Genomic DNA, 26,178 nt, shown 5'->3' on the forward strand with positions numbered 1-26,178 from the left:
GAATGCATTGGGACACTGACAGAGCCAATTACAGACAACAACTTGCACTTTGGCATCAGAGGAAAATTGCCTGTCTTAATTTTAAGCTGTTTTTCACTTCTCACTTTTACTTCTCTGTTTTTCACTGTTATTCAGTTCTCCAAAAGCATTAAAGTCACAGGACAACAGGGGAGGTACTCAAAGACCTCCCAACTAAACTGATGTAGCAGGTTCTTTGTTTTGCTAACTGTGTGAAAGCACACTGTTACAAGGCAAGAAGATCCCACTTGTGAGTTTTCTGAGACACCTGCACTGAATTTGCATATGTAATGCGTGTATTACAAATGCAACAATGATGATTAAAAAAAGAATAAGTATCATCTACTCCACTGATGTTTGCAGGTTTTTGCTTTTACTGTTTAGAGATGACAATGGGTATTTCCACAGAATACTATTATCTTGCATAGCCAAAAATGTAAGATTCTTCAACAACAAGCCTGTCTGGAATTCAATGTTCTTTGTTAAGAGAATGTGATACCCACTGTGCCTCTTTCCCAAAATGAAAATATTCATGCACAGTACCAAAACTCATCACTACTGCAGTTGCATTATCCATCTGTTTGTGAGCCATTTGCACATTCTGTGGTTTGGCTGCAAGTTGCAGATGTTTCAATTATTTTATTTGTCCTTCATACTTGTCAATGCTTTCAGAAATTTTTTGCCCAATTTTAACCTGGATAAGAATTAAGATGTATGGAGCATAAACCTGTTTCATTTGCAATGCATCCACAAACTTCAGCAACTAGCAACCTGATTATATCAAACTGCTCAATTTTGAATGCTTCCATTTTCCATTGAAAACATGTAAATAACTGAGACCTTAAATAGGGATGTAAAGTGCCTTTTGTACACTGTGCATTTGCATGCAAATTTTCTTCTTCACATGAAGCTTATTGGCTGGTTATTTATTGATCCACCCTTATAAATTCATTCTGAAATTGGTTCCTTCAATTTCAACAAAATTTTATTTTAAGATGTATACTTACCAAACTTTCTTGCAAGTTGATAAAACTGGTACCCTAGCAACAATCACTGAAGTATTTTTTGGAACAAGTGTTTCATCATCATCATAAACTGAAAAAATAATGCAATTTACTTTTAAAATTTTTATCATCAATTATAGAAACAAGATTTAAGAAATAAAAATTAACATTTCTGACTATTCTTTAATTAAATCAGCAGACAATCTTTTTTACATTATAAACAAAATATTTTTAGCTTTCTACAGTTTAAAGAATTACTAAAGTGGCATATAATTAAAAAAACTCAGTTATTTATTGTAATGTTTATTCATATTATAAAATGTGAATAATTTTATAAGTAAAAGAAAACAAATTTAAGCTATTCCTTTACAGTTACCAATACAGATACATTTTTAATAAAAAACTGTAGGCTAAAAATCTATCCATTAATTAATCAACCTTCATTTTAAATCAAATCAACATTTTTCTCATCTTATTCATATAATTAGTATATTTTCATATAGATAATCTATGGTAGCTTAAAATTCAAATGTAAAAGTTTTGCTGGAACTAAAATAAAATCTGCATTAATATAAGCCTTGCATTTTCAAAGTGGTGATGAAAAGACAGCAATGATCAATATACACTTAAGATATCTCAAATACTTCATTTTTCCCTCTTTTTTGAAATACATGTAGTTCCATTTCATCTCCATTAGTAGTTTATTCTAGATGTAATTTTAAAATAAAATGGAAAAAGTGAAATATCCAAAACAGAATCTCCTGAATGTGTATTTATGTTAATTACTAACCCAAAAAATAAATCTTTAGTATAATATACAACCCCTGGCAAAAATACTTGAACACAATATAAAAAAATAAAAATGTAATGTTCAAAACAAAAATACTCATTTTGTTAATTGAGTTGTTAAGCATTAATCACTTTAATTTCAAATGAATAAATCAAACCAACCCATTTTCCAAAAAAACATTTTACATTAAGCAGTATTGGAAAAAGTTTTTGAATGTGCAGGAAATTGGAAAAAGTATTTGAATACTGCTCTAAATTTACAGATTTGAGTATTCTAATTTGAATGAAGAAGCCATTAGCTTTAAGAGGTGTGTTTGCATCATTTTCTAAGTAAACAGTAATATTTTACCTGTCTTTGCATAAACAATGACTCCAATCAAAGAATTTATTAATGATGTGAGAAAACAAATGATTTTTTATTCATTTGCTATACAGGTATACCTCGCCTTATGTCGATAATTGGTTCCAGGAGAGGCGACTTAAGTTGAATTTACTTGTTACTAGGCTAAACCACAAATAACCATTCCCAGTTCTGTATTTTATTTATAAATGCATATTTGATAATATATGGTTAAGAAGAATCTATTTTAAGCTTACAAACAAATAAATTTTAGTTTTTAATATAGTACAGAAAAAAATCTAAATTTATGAATACATGTACAGTACCTACTGTACATACAGGTTTACAATTTGGTGATGTTTACAGTACATCGCAGACTCTTTATTTGTAAATGTGGTTTGCTCTAAGATATTATAAAATAAGATGATTTTGTAAGGTTAAATAACAAATATAGTTATTAAAATTATTTTGCAATAGTAAAAAATAAACTAATTTATGTTAAATTTACCAATATTGAGTGGTGCTGACAATGACACCAAACAGTAGATATTGGAAATACCATGGAAAATGCCAATATTGAGCTCTTAAAACTTTCAGGACTGACACAGTTCAGATGTAATCTCTATAGACTAAGCTTTGTAGACATTTTCAAAATCACATACATTTGAAAATGAATAACTTGAGTTTTTATTATAGCCAATGATTTTTGATTATCAACACAGGCTATAATTTTTAATACGTACACTTAGTAGACATTGCATTTTATATTATTATGCATTAATATGCATTGTAAATGTGTATACATTTTACCTGTTGTATTCACAGAATTTAATTTTTTCCTTTATCCTTACAAATCAACAATACAATTTAAACAAAACAACTCCAGTGGCAAAATATCACAACAAGAAAGCAATATCCAAAAATAAAATTGAATTGCTAAATCATTTGCAGGAGAAATTCAGCAGCTATTGTTGCTTGCCCTTGTGTTATAAACAAATCAATCAAAACATTAAGAAAAAATGAGACAGCAATTAAAAATGCGACTTTTATTATGAATTTTTTAATTACAGTAATACCTTGACTTACACGATTTTCAAATCTTGTCGATTCGTCTCTTGTTTGAGCGCCACGCAACTCTTGATTACTCACTCCCCCCACACTATTGTTTAGCTTACATATTTGGACGTGTCATGCAGAATCGACACATAGCTCCAATTTATTTTGTGTTATTTATTTCTGTGTTTGTTATATCTATGGAGACTTGAGAGACTATGTGGTAATTTCTTGTAACCATGAACGAATCAAAAGACGAGATAAGATTAACAAAAGCATTTATTAGCTTACATACATCCGACTTGGATTTTACACAAATTGCAAAATTATACCCTGACTTACGCGGTTATCACTCGGTCCCACCTATCGCATATGTTTGATGTATTACTGTACTCTATTTTTTAAACATTCATTCTTTCAATATTCATAGCAGCTTNTCACAGAATTAAGTCTAATGCAAAGTTTTCAGATTTTTGCATAGTTTCTTCTACAAACTTATATTTTCTAATTTATTTTCAAATGGACAGTTGTTCAAGGTGAGTTTGCAGATGTGAATGATGCTGTTAAAACCTTAATAGAGCTGTAGAGCTTACTTGGATTTTACACAAATTGCAAAATTATACCCTGACTTACGCGGTTATCACTCGGTCCCACCTATCGCATATGTTTGATGTATTACTGTACTCTATTTTTTAAACATTCATTCTTTCAATATTCATAGCAGCTTTGAAAAAGAAAATTCTCACAAATATGGAGTTTATACTATAATAGCAACTTTGCACATTGGTATTTTCTGTTATAAAATGTTTTATTGTAACCTTATGGTCATAATGTTAACACTATAAGCAGTCTCCTGTACAAGCTTATATCATAAAATAAGATTGTAACAGTAGCCAATCAGCAATACAAGAATTATAATCTAACTATATAAAGCTGAAAAACTGGATTCTTTCTTTCTGTCACTGTATTCAAAAAACTACTACTAGGAGCACCCCCTAGCTATTATTTAAATTAAAAATAAATTCAGTATATTATTATTTGATGTGGTTTTTTTGCATTTTTGGCTGCATTTTAGGGTACGCCATGAGAAATTCAGTATATTATTATTTTTATTTGTAATAGGAATTTATTATTTATACCACGGAATGACACCACTGCTGCTAGAACGCCCACTAGAAGGCGTTTCGGGCTACTAGAATAGAAGGATTAGAAGTACGAAATAATCTAATAATTTTGATATTTGTTGTTGTTTTCTGCCTGGCATTGCCAGGCAGCCTTGCATTGCTGGTCAAAATATATATCTAAAATTAGCTTTGGAACATTTTTGATATTAAAGCTAATTCAGCTTTAATATCAAAAATTAAAATTAAAGTTTAATATAAGCATTTCTGTTTGTTAGCATATCTTTGCATGGATTTATATACAAAGTAATTTTTCAAATTTTTCATATCAAAGATTTCCAAGACTTGCATGACATATTTGAGCATTACAATATTTCATAATCAACAATTTTGCTTTATTTCATTACTTTTTGAAGTTACTGTATGACAATCATCTTGTTTTCAAAACTTAACATTTAATAAATGTAACAAGTTCTTGCACAAATGCCATCTATGATGTTTAACATTACACAATTTGTAAACTTGTAAGCATAATGGGAAATACCAATATGCAAGCTTGCTAATCTTTCATCAAAAGATAGCATTCCTATATTTACTCTTCTGAAGAATCAAAGATTAATCTATACAACAAACTGAAGTGAGCAGAAACTGATCTACTTATAAAACTTGCAGAATCTTTCAGTTAAACAAAAGAAATGATCAGTAGAATAAGGCATAATTATAAGTTCTATGAGATTCCAAAAAATCCCAGCACCAGAACTTAAAAAATTGATTAAAAGCAAAAATGCATGCCATTTTACCAAGTTATAGTTAAGAGAACTTAAAATTTTATAATTTAGTCTATATGGGGTGTAAAGTTTTATACAAAAACCCTGAGAAACTACAACTATAAAATATTCTTTTAATCCCAGAATGAACCAATATCAGATTACACAGTACATGGTTAAAATATAATTTTATACAAAAACTCACTACTCACCACACCTATATATCAAACACAAACACTGAACCAATTTACGGTGTGGAATATTTGAACAACATTCATCAATCGAATTTTACGAGCTAAAACCTGATGAAGAGCCCAGAAGGGGTTCGAAAACGTTTGTTTTTTATGATTAGTCGATCGTTCCACACCGTAAATTGGTTCAGTGTTTGTGTTTGATATAATTTTATAATCTTAAAAGTGTACATGTACCAAACAGCAAGATAAAATAAAGGTGGTGTAGAAATCTAACAAAAATCTCAAGAAGAAATAGCAGTTAGCATTTAAATTTTATACTATTTATAATGTTTAGTCCTTGCCTGTTATCATCATCCTATTTTGTTAGAGATGAAAAGAAATTAAAATTCAGAAAATCCATACAACAGAAAAATCAACTATTTCTAACATTGTCAAATCTTAAAATTATTGGTAATTCAAATTATTAAATTTATTCAAAACTTCTCATATAATTCTCCTAGAAATTCTTATTGAAATTACAGTAAACAGTTAATAAAGCATCAAACTGATAAAAGCAACTTTCAATAACAGGCATGTAAACTTTTTGATAAAAAGATGATACTATTTTTAAACATTTAAATTCCAAAATTTCTTTTTATTTGGGAAACTATTAATTTTACAATTAAACTCAGTAAATGATCTTACTCTAGCACTCCTAGCTAACTGGACTCAACTATATATAAGTTGATATGGATGTAAAATCTTATATCAATACTTTTGTATTGAGTTCAAAATATTGACACAAACTTTTCATCATTACTTTATACAATTTAATATATTTCTCTACTGGAATTATTATTGAAAAGCTTTATCCAAAACTTTTTAAATTTGAATTATTTTTTTGTCATGCTATAGTTCTACTATCCACAAGTTTCCAGAGAAAGTTTGTATTTTCCCATATTGTAGAACCATTGGTAAGATACTGCAAGAACAAAGGAACTGCAGAACTGTACAATTGAGAATATAATTGATTTTGAAATGACTACTAAATATTCATTCATAATGACCACTTTGTTAGTAATTACTAAGAGTTTTTTTTAATTTAAATTATAGAGTATTTTCAATCGGTTTTACACAAGTTTAAATTTTTTCTAACAAAGAAAAAAAGCATGTTACTTGTATAGATATTTTAAAACTGATAAAAATTTAAAGTAAAATTAAGAAATCCTACATCATATTTTTTAATTTTTTCTCTAGAAAACGATTGGTAAAATCGGCTTCTATAATTTTAATAATATTCCACTGTTATCATCTATCAGGAAATATTTATATTGTCATTTAATTTATAAAGTAGTCCAAAATATTCACAGAATTAAGTCTAATGCAAAGTTTTCAGATTTTTGCATAGTTTCTTCTACAAACTTATATTTTCTAATTTATTTTCAAATGGACAGTTGTTCAAGGTGAGTTTGCAGATGTGAATGATGCTGTTAAAACCTTAATAGAGCTGTAGAGCTTATCCATATGAGAAAAAGGAAAAAGGAACCATACATTTAATGTGACCCTTCACAAGATATAGCCCCCTGAAATCAGCCTAAAGCTTATTCCCAAGTGCTATGGGGAGTCACGCTGCATGCTCTACTAAGCCTGTTGTGTGTTTAACAGTCAGTATAGCACAGTAATCAGACATTCTAATGATACTTATCAACAAATAATAACAAAGAGTCTGACACCTGACCATTTGTGAGATATTCGCATCTAAACTTGAAGCCCAACAGTGGCAGTTCCAGTTGCCATCTTGTTTGAGGACGTCATTGTGAGATTCTGGGGGAGATTTGTAATTAATTAAACTAATTGTAACACATAATTGTAACGTGGAAAAAAACCCAGGTCACCACCTGGTATTTAGTCTCCCTCAAGTCAGATAAAAAAATAGACGATCAAATATCCTAGCAAGATCAACAGTCACTTCCTTTGTTTTGAGAAAGATTCTAACAAGGAGATCCTACGACTTTGGGGAAGTGGATTTTGATGATCTTTGGTGTACAGGTAGTACACCATGCGAGTGTACTACCTGTAAAATAATAAAGTGCAACACTCAAATATAATCAAGAAAAACGAACTTAAGGTTTTCTTTAGCACTTTATATATAAGGTTACATGTACTTCCACTTGAGCTTGCTGTGGTGTGAGTGGTAATGCTCCTGACTTGTACGCTTGCATGCTCAGGTTCAATTCTCTTATTGTGTATACTTTTTTTTAATTCATAAATACTTATAATGTATTTATTTATTTATTCATTTATTTCTTATTATTTATTGATTTTTTTGATATTTTTTTTATTGTTTATTTATTTTAATTTAATTTCAACTGTTCCAAGTCTGTTCCAAGAAAATGGGTTAGGGGGCATCGGGTATAACTTTATGGAACAAAGGGGACAGTGGANTTTATTTATTTTAATTTAATTTCAACTGTTCCAAGTCTGTTCCAAGAAAATGGGTTAGGGGGCATCGGGTATAACTTTATGGAACAAAGGGGACAGTGGATCAAAAAAGTTTGGGAATCACTGCTCTACACCAAAGATCATCAAAATCCATTTCCCCAAAGCCATAGGGTCTCCTTCTAAGATAAATCCCAATACTTAATTGTTGAAGCAGGGAAACATCGACATTGTTTAACCTATCCAACATTGACATTTTTCTCCGTTGCATGTTGCATCATATTAAATTTTTGTCGATGTTAAGCCTAACGAAAATTACACATTTTTGAAAAAATATAACCGTGGCTATTGTACCATCCAAAATTTTTTTTTTATTTGATACAAATAAATTTTTATACAAATAAAATAAATATATTAATAAATGTAAAAACAAAAAAAATTGTATTTTGGTAGTTAGTTTTAATATAAAAATTATAACTACTAGCGACATCTAGTTTCAAAAATGTTTTGATGCTGAAATGAGTTATCTTGGGTCAACCGGTCAAGGTCAGCAGGTCGCGATCTGAGATATGTTGGAAATAACACAGAACAGGTTAAATTATATGGTAATAAGAGTTGCTTCACCTGGCAGAGAGTATCAACAAATTCACCCGATTTGTCAATTTCTTACAGCTTTCAACAGCCAACCAATGACACATCTAGATAGTATTGTCACAACAATAGAAGTCACCTAACCCAATTCCCACACTCAGTGAGGATAAAAAAGGGTGTGCACAAAATCTTCGGGGCAGACACAACTTGAAGAGCAGACCAAAGCTCTTGCCTCACCAGCTCTCATCTCCCATCTCCTCTGACTGCAACAAGAAGACATCAGACCAAGTTAGAGGTATTAAACTCGAATGATTCATGTAAACTCTCTCTCTTATAACTTAAGTGGATAGCTAGTAGATATAGCATACCTCTGTAGATGTATTAGCAAACTATAGTGTTATTTGTGTCTATTTGTAGTAGTAGTAGTAGTAGTGCTATAACTCTTGTGTAATCATTTTATTTAGCTTATTAAACTTGTTATTTGTTAAACTGGTAACCACCTGTTGTTATTCAAAGAATGGTCCCTATCAACTTACCCATTTACTCCTCCCTACTCCATGTTTAGATACAGCCCTCTTACACAATCTTTATTTACTCTACTCTTCTTAATTTAATTAAAGGTCAACAGGGACATAGAAGGAATCATGTGTCATATCTCCAGTGTAGTCAGACTTAATGAATATTTTATTTGTTATTAATGTTAACAATTTCTTTTAAACTCCTCTCTTACCCTCAAAATTAAGCTTGAGTTCTAATATGAGAACAGACAAAAAAGGAAATCTTACAAAATGTAAAGATGATTTTTACAATGCACTGGAAAAAGTAAATCACATTGACCATTCTTCAAATTTGGATGTTAAAATGCAATACTGCACTATCCAGTCATTATCCAAGATACAGCATTGTCCATCACAGCATTGCCACCAAGCCAAGTCTCAGTAGAGCATTTGTTTTCTGCTCTTAAAATTATTAAATCCAATGTAAGAGCTTCCATGAATGCTGACTTAATAGGAGCAATTCTTTTTTAAGAAGTAATTTAGTTTATATCAGATAAAAAATAATCAACATGGCAAAATAAACAACCTTTTTCTTTACCAGTCTAAATGTTGTATTTCTTATTCTTGGCTTAGTTTAATGTATCTGTATACTTATATACTACATAATATACTCATATATTATGTACAACATTTCTATTAAACTAATTTATTTGTGTACAAATAAATTAGTTTTTATTTGTGTATTTATTGTTTTTATTTATACATGCTTACCAAATACCATTGCCATAATCAAACAAGTCAATAAATATGAATTTATATATTAATTAAATAGATGTGGCAAATTTTAATGTTTAATTTAATTTTTTTAAAATAGTTTTATTTTGTCTTTTTAAAACAGTAACCAGAATCGTCATCATTATTAGTTTCCCAGATGTTATACAGTACAGTGGTACCTCAGGTTACGAACACCCCAGCATACGAAATTTTCAGGATACGACATAAAATTCGAACATATTTTTGCTCCACGATACGAACAAAAACTCACCATACGACGTTACATTAGTTCGCATTTTTCATTTGTTTTTCTTACTACAGTTATTTTTTTAATGTATTACTTGGCTTTAATTTGAGTATGTTTTTCGCGTTGGAACGAATTATTTGGTTTTACATGTAATCGTATCGGAAAAGATGATCCACCTTACGACATTTTCATGATACGATCTCAGTTTCGGAACGGATTAATTTCGTATCCTGAGGTACCACTGTATAAGCCTATAACAAAGGAAAAGAATGATCAGTCAAAAATGACTTCTCCAGATTTTCACTCTTTTTGACTCTGGAAGCATCAAAATGTAGAGAAGTGCAAAAACATTTGGAGTTTTTTCTGTATGCATGAATGTTAGAATGTGTGTGGGGGGGGCACAATTTAGTTCAACCACTTTGAAGTTTAAAAACTCTTGTATTAAACCATCTGACTCAAATTCAAAAACTGCAGAAGTTATTAAGCTTCAAACAGGGTGAAAAAAAATCATGTCCCACACAGTCTAATGTCCATATGTACAGAAAAAACCCAAATATTTTGTATATCTCGACATTTCAACATGTGCTGAGTCCAAAATTGTAAAAATTTGCAGGGGGACTTTTACTCTGTTATATATAACAGCTGGGAAAGTAAAAATTATCAAATACATATTTATATATTGACTGTAATATTATTTAGAGGAGTCTTTTAGCTTTGGAATAAAGAAGTTTCTACATTCTATCTTTATTATAACTATTTATTGAAGCTGTTATTCTGAGATCATGTGATGACATCAGAATCCCCAGCCCTATTTTGTTAACAAGTCCATCCCTGGTTGGAGTCAGTAGATTTTTACACAACTCCACGGCCCTGCAGCCAATCATTGCCTAACTACCTGAAATGGTTAAGGCATGTTGTTAATGAAAAACTAAAAATTGCAGACCTACACTAATGACTAGCAGTATCTTAATGGCTGACAAGACATATGCCCTCATGTGGCAGAATTCATAAACAGGTTCTGGAAACTTATGAATACAAAGGCTATCCAGAAAGTAAAGTTACAAATGCAGTTACTGTAAACAAATTTAAAGTGAAGTGAAGTGATAAACTTGTTTCCAAATCTTATTAGCTATTTTCAACATCAATGCTATTTCAACATCAATGCTATTGTTGTCAAAGTATTTTTTGAGCCAGGACACAAACTTTGAATACTGGGGTCGTAGAATTCTATTGCCTGCATCCATAACAAGATAGTGACTCCTTTTACCTGCCTGTCATTGTCAAACTTCTTGTTAAATAGATTTCTTTAAAAAAAAAAACAGATGATAATCACTAAGAACCATATCAGGCTGTGAGCAGGGTGATGTAAAACTTTTCACTTAGAACTCTGAGTCAATTGCTGCATTGCTTTTTTTTCTGTTTGCATGCCCTAGGCATTGTCATGCAAATGCAGTGTCAGTGATGTCTTTTGCTTTGGATTGCACATTAAGCCTCTTCAGTGTCCTACAATATATTATAACATTTAATCAACAAGAGTTATAAAATCAACCAGGAGAATGTCCTTTCATCCCATAAAACTATTGCCACAACTTTCTTCCTTGATCTTAATGTCTTGACATTTTCTAGGTGGAAGAATGAATGAGTGTGCATCCATTCTACTGACTACAGTTTACTCACTGGTGTTTAGTAAAAAAGCCTACGTTTTGTCTATTGTCACTGTGGTATTCAGAAACTCGTCATCACCTGCATAACATACAAGAAATGATAGGAGAAGCAAAGTCATTTTTGCATATGGTCTTAATTTCTCTCTTACAAAACCAGAATTTACACTAATTTTTAATCTTATTTATAAATGTACACATTTATTTCATTAATTAAATATACTTGAATTATGATAGATTTAAATTATCTATTTATGTTTTTTAGAATGATATCAAAAAATATAGTTAAGTTTTTAATAGATATTAAAAAAAAACATTTGATTTGAAATTTCACTGCTGTTTTATACATCAAGAAATATGATTTATAAATTAATAATTAGAAAATGATTACATTGTTTTATATACAGTAGATCCCCCTATAAGACTGGTTCCTATAATTACGATTCCTATAAGACAGCGAAAAAATTGTGGTGGTATCCATACACAACGGTAAAAAAACTCCTATAATTATGTAAAACGTCATCGGGCAGCCGAACTACTTTCCCGCCGTCCAGCGCCACGCTACAGGCAGTTTAGGCGGGTAAATTGAGTTTAGTTTCGTCTGTACATATAATTATATATAAATTAGGTACTGTACATATAATTATATATAAATTAGGTACAGTATATATAATTATATATTAACTTAATTTATTGTAACTTTATTATAATTATATATATGCTTTCCGCCGTCTAGTGCCATACTACAGAGAGTTTAGGCCAACTATCATCTGTACGGTATGTAAATTAGGTACCGTAAGTCTAATACAGCACTGTAATTTTATACATTTCTTGTGAAAGAAACATTTCTTATTCAACGGCGATTAAAATTATTTATATTAATGATGTCTCCAAAGTTCAGCGAAGTTTTCGCAGAAAAATAACATCAGAAATCACGGCTGCAGTTTTCTGAGCTGTTCCGCGACGAAAACAAGCTTGAGCAATGGCGATGTCGAATGGTGCACACTCGGTAAATAATCCTACAATTTTTTGTTTATAGCGTAGTTTATACGGATTATTTTCAAAAAAAATATGCGTATTTTGGAAATGTTGAGTCGAATTAGTCTAGAATCGATTAATTTTATGGAAGAAAACCTTTCAAACAGCCGTAGTCCGTAAACTTCACACGTGTCGGGTTGTGATTGGCTGCGATTCCTACAAAATTGATTCATAAAGAACGGAACGTATCTACCGTCTTATAGGGGGATCGACTGTACTATTATAGAAATAAATTGCCATTTTAGTACTTAACTTTAAATGTTTAATTCTAAATAAGCAATTTTCCTAGTACAAACATAATATAAATAAATTATTAAATCTCTAACTGCAGTATTAATTAATAAACTCCACCTTACCTTTAAAATGCAGTCTATTTTGGATAGTTATCTAACTATCCGAAATAGACTGCATTTTAAAGGTATGGTGGAGTTTATTAATATAAATAAATTAATAGAGGAACTATTGTCATAAAATTTACATACTATATAATAATAATTAGATTCTTCTTTTCTAAGTGTATTTTCATTATAAAGCAATAGACAATACTTGCAATTACAGTAATGTCTGCTTATAACAAACCTGTACAGATTGTCATAACTTGTTCATTATATAAGATAAGAAATAAAGCAGTCTAATTTGGAAAAACTAAAGTTTAATGTCTCAAAGATAAAATGTAACAAATTATTACATAAAAAGTTGTCTGTTAAAACATCAATATATTTGCTCATGGTTACTTTAAAAATTCTGTAAGTTTTGTTCGTTGATTTTTGCTAGTTGCATAGCATTCTGTAATATACAGTTCCATCTCAGCAAAACTATTTAAAATATTTTGTGGCGTATTATGCATTTGTAAAAACTCGAACAACAATAGTGTTTTGCAAAATTTTAGAAATTGACATCATCAGAATGTTGATATCTGTATATGTTATATCGTCATCATCATCCTCATCAATTTCATTTTTTTGGAAGACACAAGCTATATCATCATCACCAGTCAAAAATTCTCTACTAACAACACTGTCATCAACCCTGACATATTCTTCAAAATCATAGTCAGAAAATCCATCTGGTAACTACAGATAGAGCATATCTTGAACACCTTCTGTTTCATCATTTGTAAGTTTACTTTTAAAAAGTTTGTTGATCGGAATGTGCTTATATTCTCGAAATTATTCTCTTAAGCATTTTCAAATTCAATCTGAATCAAAATCTTCCCCATTAGTTTGTAGAAAGCCAGCATATCAAAAACAATTTGTTTGCATTGATACAATTTGTCATGCCAAATGGATGAAGTTATTGCATCAAAAACATTTATAGAAAACAATTCTTTGCTATTATCTACAGAAGTTACCATTTTCAAAAGGAGAATTTGCTGATAGATGCTCTTTAAACTATGCTATAACCCCTTGATATAAAGGCTGCAGTTTTGATCTTGTATTGGACAGCATGAACACTAGTGTAATACAATATCCATTCTTGATGTCAAGATGCACTGGCAGTTGTCAATCAATAATAAAATTTTTTGTTTCTTTTTTTTCAGTTCTTCATCCTATTCCCACAGTTTGCCACAGAAAATGTCGGAGGTCATCCAAGTTCTTTAGTTAGATTCGTAGTTTACCAGTAGCCATGGATTTTTTGATTATTAACAATTTTCTCTTCTTTGTTCCCATCAGATTTGCTGCTAGTAGAATATTAATTCTTACTTTAGATAACTTTCCTCTTGCACAGCTTACTCATTTTAATTTTAGCATCCTATTTGGTGTAAGCTTATAAAAAAGACTTGTTTCATCTGCATTAAAGATATTACAATCTTGGAAACTTTCTCTAATGTTTGGCCACTTATTTTGCAACTAGTCTTCTATCACATCCATATTTACTGCAGCTGCTTCCCTAACATTTTTCAGCTTCCAATACTATGTCTTCTTTTAAATCTCTCAATCCAATTTCTACTGCATTTAAACTCTATACTCTTTTCCAATTTGCTTCCTAACTCTTCTACTTTTGATTGCAATATAGCACCACTAATAGTAATGTTTTTAAGTCTCTACTGAGGAAACCATTTTAACAATGATTGATCTAATTTGTCATGTGCAGATTTTCTAAGCATTTTAGTATTTCAATTATCATGTTCAAAACTAGCAAGTATTTTTTCTTTTTCCTTTCAAATGATAGCAATTGTCAATTTCGTTATATTCATTTCTTTACATAATTTGTTTTGCTTTACACTGCTTTCCAACTTTTTAATAATTTCACATCTAGTCTGTAAAGTAAATGACTTAAGATTCTGTTTTCACTGATTAGCACTTAGAGTAATCATATTTCACAGAAATGTATGCACAGTACTTCATAATTCCTACTTAGTGAATGGCAAGAGTCAATATGCCTCAAGATTATGCAGTTAGTTATTCTTTATAACTAACAGCCTTAAACAGAATTTTTCTAACCAATAACAGCATAAATTTTAAATTTTGTGATGATTTGGTTTTCAAATTCAAATTTGAAATACTCTATCTATGGTTGAAATTTTCTAGCCAATGAAAAGCATACTTTCAATTTCCAAACTTTAAATTGAAGGGAAATTGAACAAAATCATTTAACTGTTAATAACAGATGAGAAATAAAAGAAAGAGGCATTGTTTTAGGAGTCAAGAACAGATTAATCCATTTTATATTGTTTCTTATAGAAAAATTTGTTTCAGTAATAGAACAAATTGGATTTCAAACTTTTAGGAAAAAATTAATTTTGAAAACAGAGTTTTGACTGTATTGACAAAGTATTGTGTATGATGATCACATAGTGTAACTTGCTCCTTGTGAGTCCTAAATTTTTCCACTACCAAAATATTTACTTCATTGTGAATCCTTTCTAACAGCTAAGCCTTATGCAATATTACTACAGTAGAGCGTCGTTTATCTGAATCAATTGGGAACTGGGGTTGTTCAGATAACTTATTTTTCGGATAACCGATTACGTACAAAAAAATATATTAACCTATCCTATGTTGAAATTTTTTTCCATTGTATGTCGCTTCGCATTGAATTTTCATCAATATTAAGCCTAACGTAAACTTTTTAAAATAATAATCGTGGCTATTGTATCGTTAAAAATTATTTTTTTATTTTTTACAAACAAAATAAATATATTGAAAAATATAAAAACAAAAAAAATTATACTTTAGAAGTTAATATAGTATCAAAAACGTTTGATTCAGCATGACAGTCCTCAGAAAAACATCACACAAAAGTGCCAGTGCTGCCAGCTAAAACACACACACACAAAAAAAAAATATTGGATTAGCCAAAGATTGCAGTGCCACAGCACTAGTGAAAATTTAAATTTGCTGACTGGAATGCTTTCGGATAAACGACGCTCTACTGTATATTCTTATTGAAGGTGGTGATTGGGAGATAATACAATGTACCACAATACTGAATGTGCTTATATTCTCGAAATTATTCTCTTAAGCATTTCAAAGTAGCTCCCACAGATTCTGATAATTTCCATTCTTATCATCCAAGTTTGGATATGATGAAATTGATAGAATTCATAGTGGAGAAAATATGTCATTAATAGAAAAATCAAGAGTTTTCACAAGGAATTGTCTCAATGGAATCAATGCGCATTAGGCCATGTCATTACAGAGAATGTAGAAATGACTTGCATATATAAAATTAGTAATTTCTAGTTTCCACATTTGAGGCTTAGATTTAGTTTTTTTTAGCATTTTGCCACGGTGCTTTTATTTTTATTATTTCATAATGTTAATTCTTTGAAGTTATTGGTCTATCATGTAAGCTTTATCTCTATAACTATGGTATTTGGTTGAAATTCAAATTCTAGATACATAAAGCTGGCTAATTAGCCAAAAATGTTGGCATCTTTGGTTTTATCCTTAACTTCACAAACAGTTTTGTTTCCTTCAGATATATTTGTTGTGCAGTGTACATATTATTTAAAAAATTTTAATTATATTTTTATAAATTTATAAGCTAGATTAAAAAATTTAAATATTGCAATGTAATTTAACAGAATATAAGAAAAAACACTTTATTTTTTATGTTATAATGCAATTTACTACAACAGTAAACTCTTCAAAACATTATACAAATACCAATAATTGCTTTAATTAAAGAATAGAAAATAAAAACAAACATTTTTGGCTAATTTGCCATTTTTAGACTCAACAAAAAATAATTTGACCAAAAACAAATGTTTGCTTTTTTGTAATAGCTGAACTCACAAAAGTTGGAACTGTAGATCAAAAATAAAAACACGCCAATTGTACTTACTCCAGCAGACAAATTTTAATGTAAGCACAAACATTTTCAGTCACATTTAGTTGATTTATAGAATAGCTCTCTTATCTGACGAAGGGTCCTAAATGTGGCCAAAAATGTTTGTGCTTACAATAAAATTTGTCTGCTGGAGCAAGTACAACTGGTATGTTTTTGCTTTGCTTTATTTTCTGTACTTCAATTAAAGCAGTTATTTGTATATAATGTACATTTTGAAATTAAATATAATTATTTTCATCTAAAAAGTGAGATCAGTATTCAACTATGTGTGTTATTAAACATTTTAAGACTTTTAATGTCAAAATATGAAAAATATATAATCATCATGTCATCATATATAATGATCATATGATTAATTAATTTAAACATATATCAGTACAAATTCTTAAAATTATGAAATATAATGTTAAAATCAAATGTCAAGTTTCCATAATACTGTCATTTGTAAATAATTTAGATATATCTTACCTTCCTTTGTCTGAGCATTTGTTATTTGAAGATCAAAATCTGCACTTTTTCCAATTTTCTTTTGTTGCATAATAGATTTTTTCAGATCAGCAACAGATATATGTAGCCCGTCAAAAGTTACAGTATCAAAGTCCAAGCTACTCTTGAATTTATAATGAACAGACATTTCTATAACTTTTTTAAATGATCAGATTTGTATCATTAACTATTCATATTTCATTAAAACAATCTGAAATTTTTCTAGATTTCTGAATTGTTACAAAATATTTTGGGAAAACTGAAATTTCTATTTAAACAATATCTTTTAAAAACTGAGATACTTTTGGAAGTTACAATTTGTATTAAAGTATATCAAAAGTATAAAATATATCTTTAATAATAAGCTAAAGATAATAATGAATCACTTTCATTATGAAAATATTGAAAATTTTTATTAAAAAAAATTACAACTGATTATACAATTCTGATGTATTTAAATACGGCATATTTTCTATATTTTATTTGAAGTTAGTTATAATAAGAATGCAAACCTGAAAACAAAAAAGAAAAATAACAAAAATTAGAAATGTTTTCTAAATTATATTTTAATTTTATTTAAATTTTTACAAATTAAAAAATTTCAAATTATATGAATTTCATAAAGAAATGTTTTAACAAAACATAATACAATAGATTCTCTAAAATCTAAGATACAAGAATGATTTATGTAGTGTAAGTATATGCCTAGTAATCAGTAATTAAGTGTAACGTATACCTAGTAATTAGTATAAGCTATTCAGTATTTATGAATTTAATGTCGTCTCACACTAATATGTTACTCAGTATAATTTTAAATTTATTTTTCACAATGAATTTTTTGGATTTTCTTAAAATTATTTCTTCAAATGTGATTGAAATGATGATAAAATAAATTTAAAACATTATTAATTGCATTGGCTAATATTTTATGTCTTTTAAAAATTACAACTTCAATACTAATGTTTTATATTCAAAGGATCCAGCAAAAATTTATCTTATTAAAATATTTGAAAGAACCATACTAACTACAGTTAAGAAACATTAAATGATAACTTTAAAAATCTGGCAAAGTAAATATAGTGTAAAGTTCATACATTATTTCTCCTATTTGGTATTTTAAATCAAAACATCTGTTTAAAGAAAAATAATTATAATTACAAAATAATAAAAGAATTAAAATAATTTTTTGAAACCAAGTTTTTGTTCCTAAAGAAGCAATAACAATGTAATTTAAAATTAAGATAAAATAAAACTGATAAATACAGTTTATCAAAAAATTAGTTTATCAGAAAATTTTATCATTTAAATTGAATTTAAAAAACAAAACACAGTATTAAACACTAATGTGGCAATGACAGCTGAGAATGAAATAAAATAGACAGGAATAACACTATAGGCTGACACAACAAATTAGGGACATATGTCAAAAGCCACTTACATTCCTTAGGTGAAATTATTTGATTAGATGATAATTCAAATAATCAGCAATCTACTGTACTGGTAGTTATCTATACTAATATTATAAAGAGGTAATATTTGTAAATTTGGATATAGGGGTAATCTCCGAAACTATTCATCCGATTTCAAAAATTCTTTCACCAATATTTAGAATGGAACTTCAGGGTGGACATAGGCTGTATATTATTCCGTTAAATATTCATATAAATTAAAAGATATCATCTAGGGTTAAGGCTTTTATGTCCAACAGACGGCGCTACGAGTACAACGACCTAAGTTTGCTTTTCTGTGAAAATGAACTAAACCAGATCATCTTCTATCTATCTATATATATAAATAAAAATGTAATGTCCATTTGTTCCTACCGATTCCTTTGAAATTTTGACACAATGCTGCATTCAAATACGCATGTGTTTTTATATAATATACATGTTAAAATTCCTCCAACTGGGGGAGATGGACAGGATTAAGGCTTAACGTGAAGCACTTGGCTTCTATTATACTATTTTAGATGCGGTTTTTTGCATTTTTGATTGTGTTTTAATAGGGTATGTCAAGAGAATGTACACCAAGAAGGGATTTTTTGAAAAATTCCCCCCATGGGGAAGTATTATACATTTATAATACACTGCTGGTCATTAAAATTGCAACACCAGGAAGGAATGATCGTATGAATGTCAATCATATGAAAGGAAAAAGAGGTTGGGATATGCAAATGATTAGTATTTCAGTGCATTTAGACAATGCAGGAGGGACAAACGACATCTGAAGCACTGCATAAAAGAAAAGTTGTGCAGTGGATTTCTCATTCAGAAATCGCTTTGTAAGGTTGGGGTTTCATCAGAATATCGTGTTATGCCTCGAATAAGAAGAAGAAATGCTTACCAGCAAGTGTTGGAATTCGATAGAGGCAGGATCATTGCCTATCGAGAGTGTGGATTATTGTTCCGTGATATTGCCACTCGCACTGGTCGAAATCCAACCACTGTCATGCGAATATGGAATTGATGGGTTGCTGAGGGTTTTACTGAACAGCATGCAGGATCTCAATGCCCTCCTATGACTAACGCCCAAGAGGACAGACATATTGTGAGATCGGCTGTGCAAAACCGTATAACCACATCACGGACCATTAGTCAGGAAATGAGCTTGTTTGCAGCACGTCCAGTATCTGCTCGTATGGTGCGACGACGTTTGCAACAGCGTGGACTGTCAGAACGGCGACCATTACTTCGGCTTTCCTTGACAATGCAGCATAGAGAGAAACAGCGACTCTGGTGTGCCCAACGACAAAGCTAGATACAGGAGTGGCACAATGTCGTCTTTTTAGATGCGTCCCGGTTCTGCATGTAGCATTCTGATGGCCGTATACGTATCTGGAGGCTCCGAGCAGATCGCTCGTCGCCTGCTTGCATTTGATATTGGCTTAGGGGCCCTGCACCTGGTGTGATAATATGGGCAGCCATTGGGTACTTGACACACACATCTCTAGTTCGGATCGTCATCTGTTGAGACAAGTTTGTCAACAGAATTAGTTCTATTGATAAATTTATTCAGTATTTATTGTACAATACAGTAAATTACTGTGCAATAAATACCACTGTCTTTTCATTGTATTAAAGTAGGGTCTTCACTTTGTTTTAGGCTCTTCTGAATCAACACTGTATTTAATGCTTTTATTTTTCTATATGCAATCATTCTCAGTGGCATTTGAAGCATCAGAAATGAAACATTTCTTGAAAGAGTACAACACAATTTTTCTGTGATTTTTATCAAACTAGTTATGACATTATTGTAACAGATTAACAAGACTGAGCTGCCTCTTAAATATTTACTACTATTATGAATATAGGTTCAATAAAATCATTAAAATGATGCAATGAATTAGTGACAAAAAAAATAAGATGCATTGCACTAGATCACTAATTATGATGTATTGTTTATTATACAGGTAAAACTAGTTTATTATACAGGCTAAATGCATCTCAACCTAAGATTACTTTAAAAATCTAATCTCTTAAAAAAGTACACCTGTGAAGGAAAACAAAAATTCATTAAGGCCCAAAAAAAGAAGACAAATCTGCCTGAGCAAACATCTGCACACTCACAAATGAAATATAAATGTCTCCTCAGCAGATCTGCAAAAGCAGCAAAAAGCCAAGAAGCAAAGATTCAGTTAGCATGTAAAGTACTATATTATTTTTCCGACTTTTTCAACGATTATCAATACGACTGTGTGCCGGAAATAGCCATTACCTAACGGGTACTTTACACGGATTCGCATTAATGTGCCAGGCCTGGACTTTAAGCGTGCACCAAATTAAATAATGACAAAGTTAGTCAAAAACAATCCAATATTTAATAAAAATTCTAGTAATAACTATATACAAAATTTAGTAAATCAATAAGAATCAACCCAACAAACTCAAATCAATCTATTTTCTAACTTTATTCCCCTTTGGAATTTGACAAAAAATTCAAAGACTTAACTTATGTACAATAATTCTTATGAATTAAAGGTCCTAATCATCACCCCAATATACTAGGAACCTTTTTCCTCAACTTTCAAGACTTTCTCTCATCTTTGATCCACAAATCGAATAACTTCAAAATCGCCTTGGAACTACTTTATCCTATTGGACACCTCTCTATCTCGTTTGCTGATACAAAGCTCACCACACTCATCTTCACTTAAGGTTCGGTCTTTATACTGTGAGGTGATGTCACAATTCTGAGTGACATCACTCCCCTCATTTACTTACTTATTACTAACAATAAACTTTTCCTGTTTGCCTGGCAGCCTATTTTATGACAATACACTCTAATCTTTTACATTATTCTTTTTGGCAATTCTTGGGATGTTTTATTCTTTAAGATTTAGCAAGTTCCTAAGTTGTGGGGTCTCCCCTCCTTTCCTCGGTGCGGACTTACTTTTTTCCGCTTGGGAGCGCAAGTGTGCGTGAGTTTTATCTACGGCGCTTTTCTCTCGTCGGTGAGTTGGTTTCTCTTCTATTTTTATGTTTCTAAAGTGAGTGGTGAGGAAACCTTCATCCTAACAAAACATAAGCCCCAAACAAAAATAGATTAAAAGCAAAAATAAAAATAACTAAAAATAATGCTCGGACTTGGTTCCTTACAAGCAAAGATGTTTACAAAAGTAACCAAAACCAGTCACAACAACAACCAAGAAGTGAATATGATTCTTGTCAAAAGTCAAGAAATCTTTAGTTCACCTAGAGAGCAGGTTAGGCAGAAATGTCACCTTCTATTTTAAACCAGGTATTAGTCTCCAGTGCTTAGAATGAATAGTAGTAGCCAATTCTTTGACAACATTAACAAAGTATTAGTAAAAAAGTTAAAAGTATCAAGAGCTGTTAACCAGGGGTGCACAACCTGCGGCCCACGGGCCACATACGGCCCCTTATCAATGTTTATGCGGCCCGCGGACGGTACAGGCCAAATCCCTTCTTTCGAAGTTTCTAAGTGTAGAACTTTTCCCTTTCACAAAGTCATTAGCACCCAACTGTTTTATAACTTCCCCTGAAATGAGAAATGGGGGGTTGTTCTATAAATAAGTCTATTTCTAGCTAACACTTTGTGGTTTAGATATTGAATATTTTAAGTCTAATACATAGTATTATAACGATTTTTTGAAGATTCAAATAGAATAAAATGATGTTAGAACGTCATTTCCAATGTTATCAGGAAGTTTCTATTTTGGCAGAAAATCTTCAATTTTATGCTTCAGAAAACTTGCTTATTCGTCTAAATAGCATCAAATAACAAAAATAAGTGAAAATAGTGCTGAAAAACCATGAAATTTTTTAGCATTTGTTTACATTCTAGATTCTGATTGGTATAGTCAAATTTGAATCAATCTTTTCTGAAAAGACGCTTATTTGTCAACCTAATGTCATTCAAACTAGAAAAAACTAACCAGAGTTCAAAAAGAAATGTACAAAAAGCTATAACAACCAATAATTTACAACAATATCTCTCCATAGACTAAGAATAGAAAAAAAATTTTTCGCATCAAATTTATTATTATTAAGTTGAACTAAGAAAATTAATACTGTAGTTGGAATAGAGTCATTATGACTAAAAGGAAGCTGTTTGCACTAAAATATTTTGGATTTAATAATTATTACAAACTACGTCAAGCGATAAACTTGTCAACAAAGAGGGTTGTAAAATGATTCCGTGTAGCTAGAAAGCTGCGGTTTCTTTTGTTTGAAAGAAAACAGATATATTTAGGTTATTTTAGTAGTAAATTAATTGGAACTTTTTATTTACTTTTATTTTTACATTCTTTTTTTCGTAAATTTAAAATTAAATTATTATTTTTAATTTTTATTTTATTTGAAATTTAACAGTCGTAAACTGATATATTTATGACAGAAAACAAAAAACAGATTGATTCTAGCGCCAGTTTGAAACGAGATATCGCAATTTTAATAATTATATTTAAAATATTCAGATTTTCCGCTGCACTGCATTAATCACTTTTGATTCATTTCTGAACATGGGGTAAAACTGACGGGCCATAAATATAATTTAGGTAAGAATGGTAACCACATTTATGATGGATTAGTGTCCTGCACCTGGCATGTTGACGATCTGACTCACAAATTCTGAGAAATGGTGGAGACGCCCGGACAGGAGTCGAACAAATTAAGACCTGCCTGGCCATTTGTCACGTGTGCGTAATAGTCTTCTGTCCCCACCTCTTTAGTCTTTGGTCAGAGTGGATACAGAACAAAGCACGTGGTAGTCTAGCTTGCCTTATCTCAAACACGATTCATTGCGGGCCTCAGAATTTTTGGCACAACGAGACATTGTTTTGCAGAGTGAACAGTATGGCGCCGGGCATTAAACGCAAGGTCAATTGCAAGAATCGTCAATTTCAAGAAGTGTGGACTAACAAGTACTGTTTTGTGCAACAGAACAACAGCATTGCCAAAAGAATTCAACCTGAAGCGACATCATGAAAGCCAACACAAGGATTTCCTTCTGCAAGATACGGAACGTGAACGGAAAATCGAATCGTTACGACGATCACTAATCAGTCAACAAAATATGTGTTCAAGAAACAATCTGGAGAATTGGATGCAGCTGTTGAAGCCAGCCTAGAAATATCTGCTTTAATAGCCAAGAATGGGAAACCTTTCACAGATGGCGATATGATAAAAAAGTGTCTTATCATCGCAAGTGAGAAGATGTGTCCTGAGAAGACAAAGTGTTTTCAAACAATCAGTCTTAACCGCATGACGATACAATGGAGAATCTCGGAAATTGCAGCAGACATTTCTGGCCAACTTAAAATTAATATTTTAGTTGCAAACTGTGCTTATTTTTATTTTTCCATATCATCAACGGCACAAGTGATTGTGTTTATTAGAAGTGTTTCACTAGATTTTATTGTGAATGAAGAATTTCTTGGCATGGCATCACTTTCCAGACATACAACTGGTGCTGACTTACTTACTGGTTTATTAAGCATTTGCAACAAATCAGCACTGGACTTTGACAAACTATCCAGCATTGCCACTGATGGAGCACCATCTATGGTTGGATGTGAGAATGGCATGGTCACCTTGCTGAAAAACCACCTTGGGGACAGGCAAAAAGAGTTAGTCCAGTATCATTGTATAATTCACCAACAGCAACTTTGTGCAAAGAAGCTGGGAGTTGAACATCTGCTGAAAGATGTCTATGATACTGTGAACTTAATCCGCCATCATGGACTCAACCATCGACTCTTCACATCATTTCTTGAAGAAAGAGATGCTGATTATGCTGACCTGCCCATGTATACTGAAGTTCATTGGCTGAGCAAGGCAACAGTCCTCAAGAGATTTGTGGAGCGATTGAGGCCTATTATCACTTTCCTCAAAGAACAGGGGAACACTACAAGGAATTTGGAGGGACAACGATGGCAAGTGTGATTTAGCTTTCCTTGCTGATATTACTGCTTATCTAAACAACCTTAATTTGAGATTGCAGAGAAAGATGCAATTTGTTTCTCAGTTGACAAGTAACATCAATGTATTTATGACCAAACTATCACTTTTCAAGTCCCACATGCAATCAGAGAACTTTACATACTTTCCACATTGCAAGGCCATGAAAGAGAAATACCCACATATGAAGATAGATTACTCTGACCAAGTTAACATCCTCCTTACATCATTCAATGAGAGGTTTGGTGAATTCCAGAAATACAAGATCTACCTGCAACTTTTTTCAACTCCATTTGATGTGAANGCTGTTGAAGCCAGCCTAGAAATATCTGCTTTAATAGCCAAGAATGGGAAACCTTTCACAGATGGCGATATGATAAAAAAGTGTCTTATCATCGCAAGTGAGAAGATGTGTCCTGAGAAGACAAAGTGTTTTCAAACAATCAGTCTTAACCGCATGACGATACAATGGAGAATCTCGGAAATTGCAGCAGACATTTCTGGCCAACTTAAAATTAATATTTTAGTTGCAAACTGTGCTTATTTTTATTTTTCCATATCATCAACGGCACAAGTGATTGTGTTTATTAGAAGTGTTTCACTAGATTTTATTGTGAATGAAGAATTTCTTGGCATGGCATCACTTTCCAGACATACAACTGGTGCTGACTTACTTACTGGTTTATTAAGCATTTGCAACAAATCAGCACTGGACTTTGACAAGCTATCCAGCATTGCCACTGATGGAGCACCATCTATGGTTGGATGTGAGAATGGCATGGCCACCTTGCTGAAAAACCACCTTGGGGACAGGCAAAAAGAGTTAGTCCAGTATCATTGTATAATTCACCAACAGCAACTTTGTGCAAAGAAGCTGGGAGTTGAACATCTGCTGAAAGATGTCTATGATACTGTGAACTTAATCCGCCATCATGGACTCAACCATCGACTCTTCACATCATTTCTTGAAGAAAGAGATGCTGATTATGCTGACCTGCCCATGTATACTGAAGTTCATTGGCTGAGCAAGGCAACAGTCCTCAAGAGATTTGTGGAGCGATTGAGGCCTATTATCACTTTCCTCAAAGAACAGGGGAACACTACAAGGAATTTGGAGGGACAACGATGGCAAGTGTGATTTAGCTTTCCTTGCTGATATTACTGCTTATCTAAACAACCTTAATTTGAGATTGCAGAGAAAGATGCAATTTGTTTCTCAGTTGACAAGTAACATCAATGTATTTATGACCAAACTATCACTTTTCAAGTCCCACATGCAATCAGAGAACTTTACATACTTTCCACATTGCAAGGCCATGAAAGAGAAATACCCACATATGAAGATAGATTACTCTGACCAAGTTAACATCCTCCTTACATCATTCAATGAGAGGTTTGGTGAATTCCAGAAATACAAGATCTACCTGCAACTTTTTTCAACTCCATTTGATGTGAAAGTGGAAGAT

At 31.3% G+C, this 26,178-nt stretch overlaps 3 protein-coding genes across 3 annotated transcripts in view; 2 read left to right on the forward strand and 1 right to left on the reverse strand.

Moving 5' to 3' along the window:
• The window catches only part of LOC111618570 (E3 ubiquitin-protein ligase RBBP6-like), a 169,765-nt gene that overhangs the window by 131,898 nt on the left and 11,689 nt on the right, over window positions 1-26,178 (reverse strand). The window contains exons 2-3 of the mRNA XM_023360128.1: window positions 17,277-17,806; window positions 1,026-1,113 (exon numbers count right to left, since the gene is read on the reverse strand). Of these exons, the coding sequence (XP_023215896.1) occupies window positions 1,026-1,113; window positions 17,277-17,442 (254 nt within the window). The 5' untranslated portion in view covers window positions 17,443-17,806. The remainder of the gene's footprint in view (window positions 1-1,025; window positions 1,114-17,276; window positions 17,807-26,178) is intronic.
• LOC111618597 (general transcription factor II-I repeat domain-containing protein 2-like) lies at window positions 22,740-25,921 on the forward strand. The gene is made up of 2 exons (XM_023360151.1): window positions 22,740-23,863; window positions 25,017-25,921. Exon 2 carries the CDS (start codon window positions 25,086-25,088, stop codon window positions 25,848-25,850), a length of 765 nt encoding a protein of 254 aa, XP_023215919.1. The 5' UTR covers window positions 22,740-23,863; window positions 25,017-25,085; the 3' UTR covers window positions 25,851-25,921.
• On the forward strand, window positions 24,194-24,697 carry LOC111618571 (general transcription factor II-I repeat domain-containing protein 2A-like). Its single transcript, XM_023360129.1, has one exon. It carries the CDS (start codon window positions 24,194-24,196, stop codon window positions 24,695-24,697), a length of 504 nt encoding a protein of 167 aa, XP_023215897.1.

This window comes from Centruroides sculpturatus, unplaced genomic scaffold, assembly GCF_000671375.1.
Source record: "Centruroides sculpturatus isolate CEXI.00-Female unplaced genomic scaffold, Cexi_2.0 scaffold42, whole genome shotgun sequence".
Classification (NCBI taxonomy): Eukaryota; Metazoa; Arthropoda; class Arachnida; order Scorpiones; family Buthidae; genus Centruroides; species Centruroides sculpturatus.

Excerpts from the sequence above, each read along its gene's own strand:
- LOC111618571 (XM_023360129.1), top strand. The coding sequence starts at position 24,194 with ATGGCATCACTTTCCAGACATACAACTGGTGCTGACTTACTTACTGGT.
- LOC111618597 (XM_023360151.1), top strand. The coding sequence starts at position 25,086 with ATGATAAAAAAGTGTCTTATCATCGCAAGTGAGAAGATGTGTCCTGAG.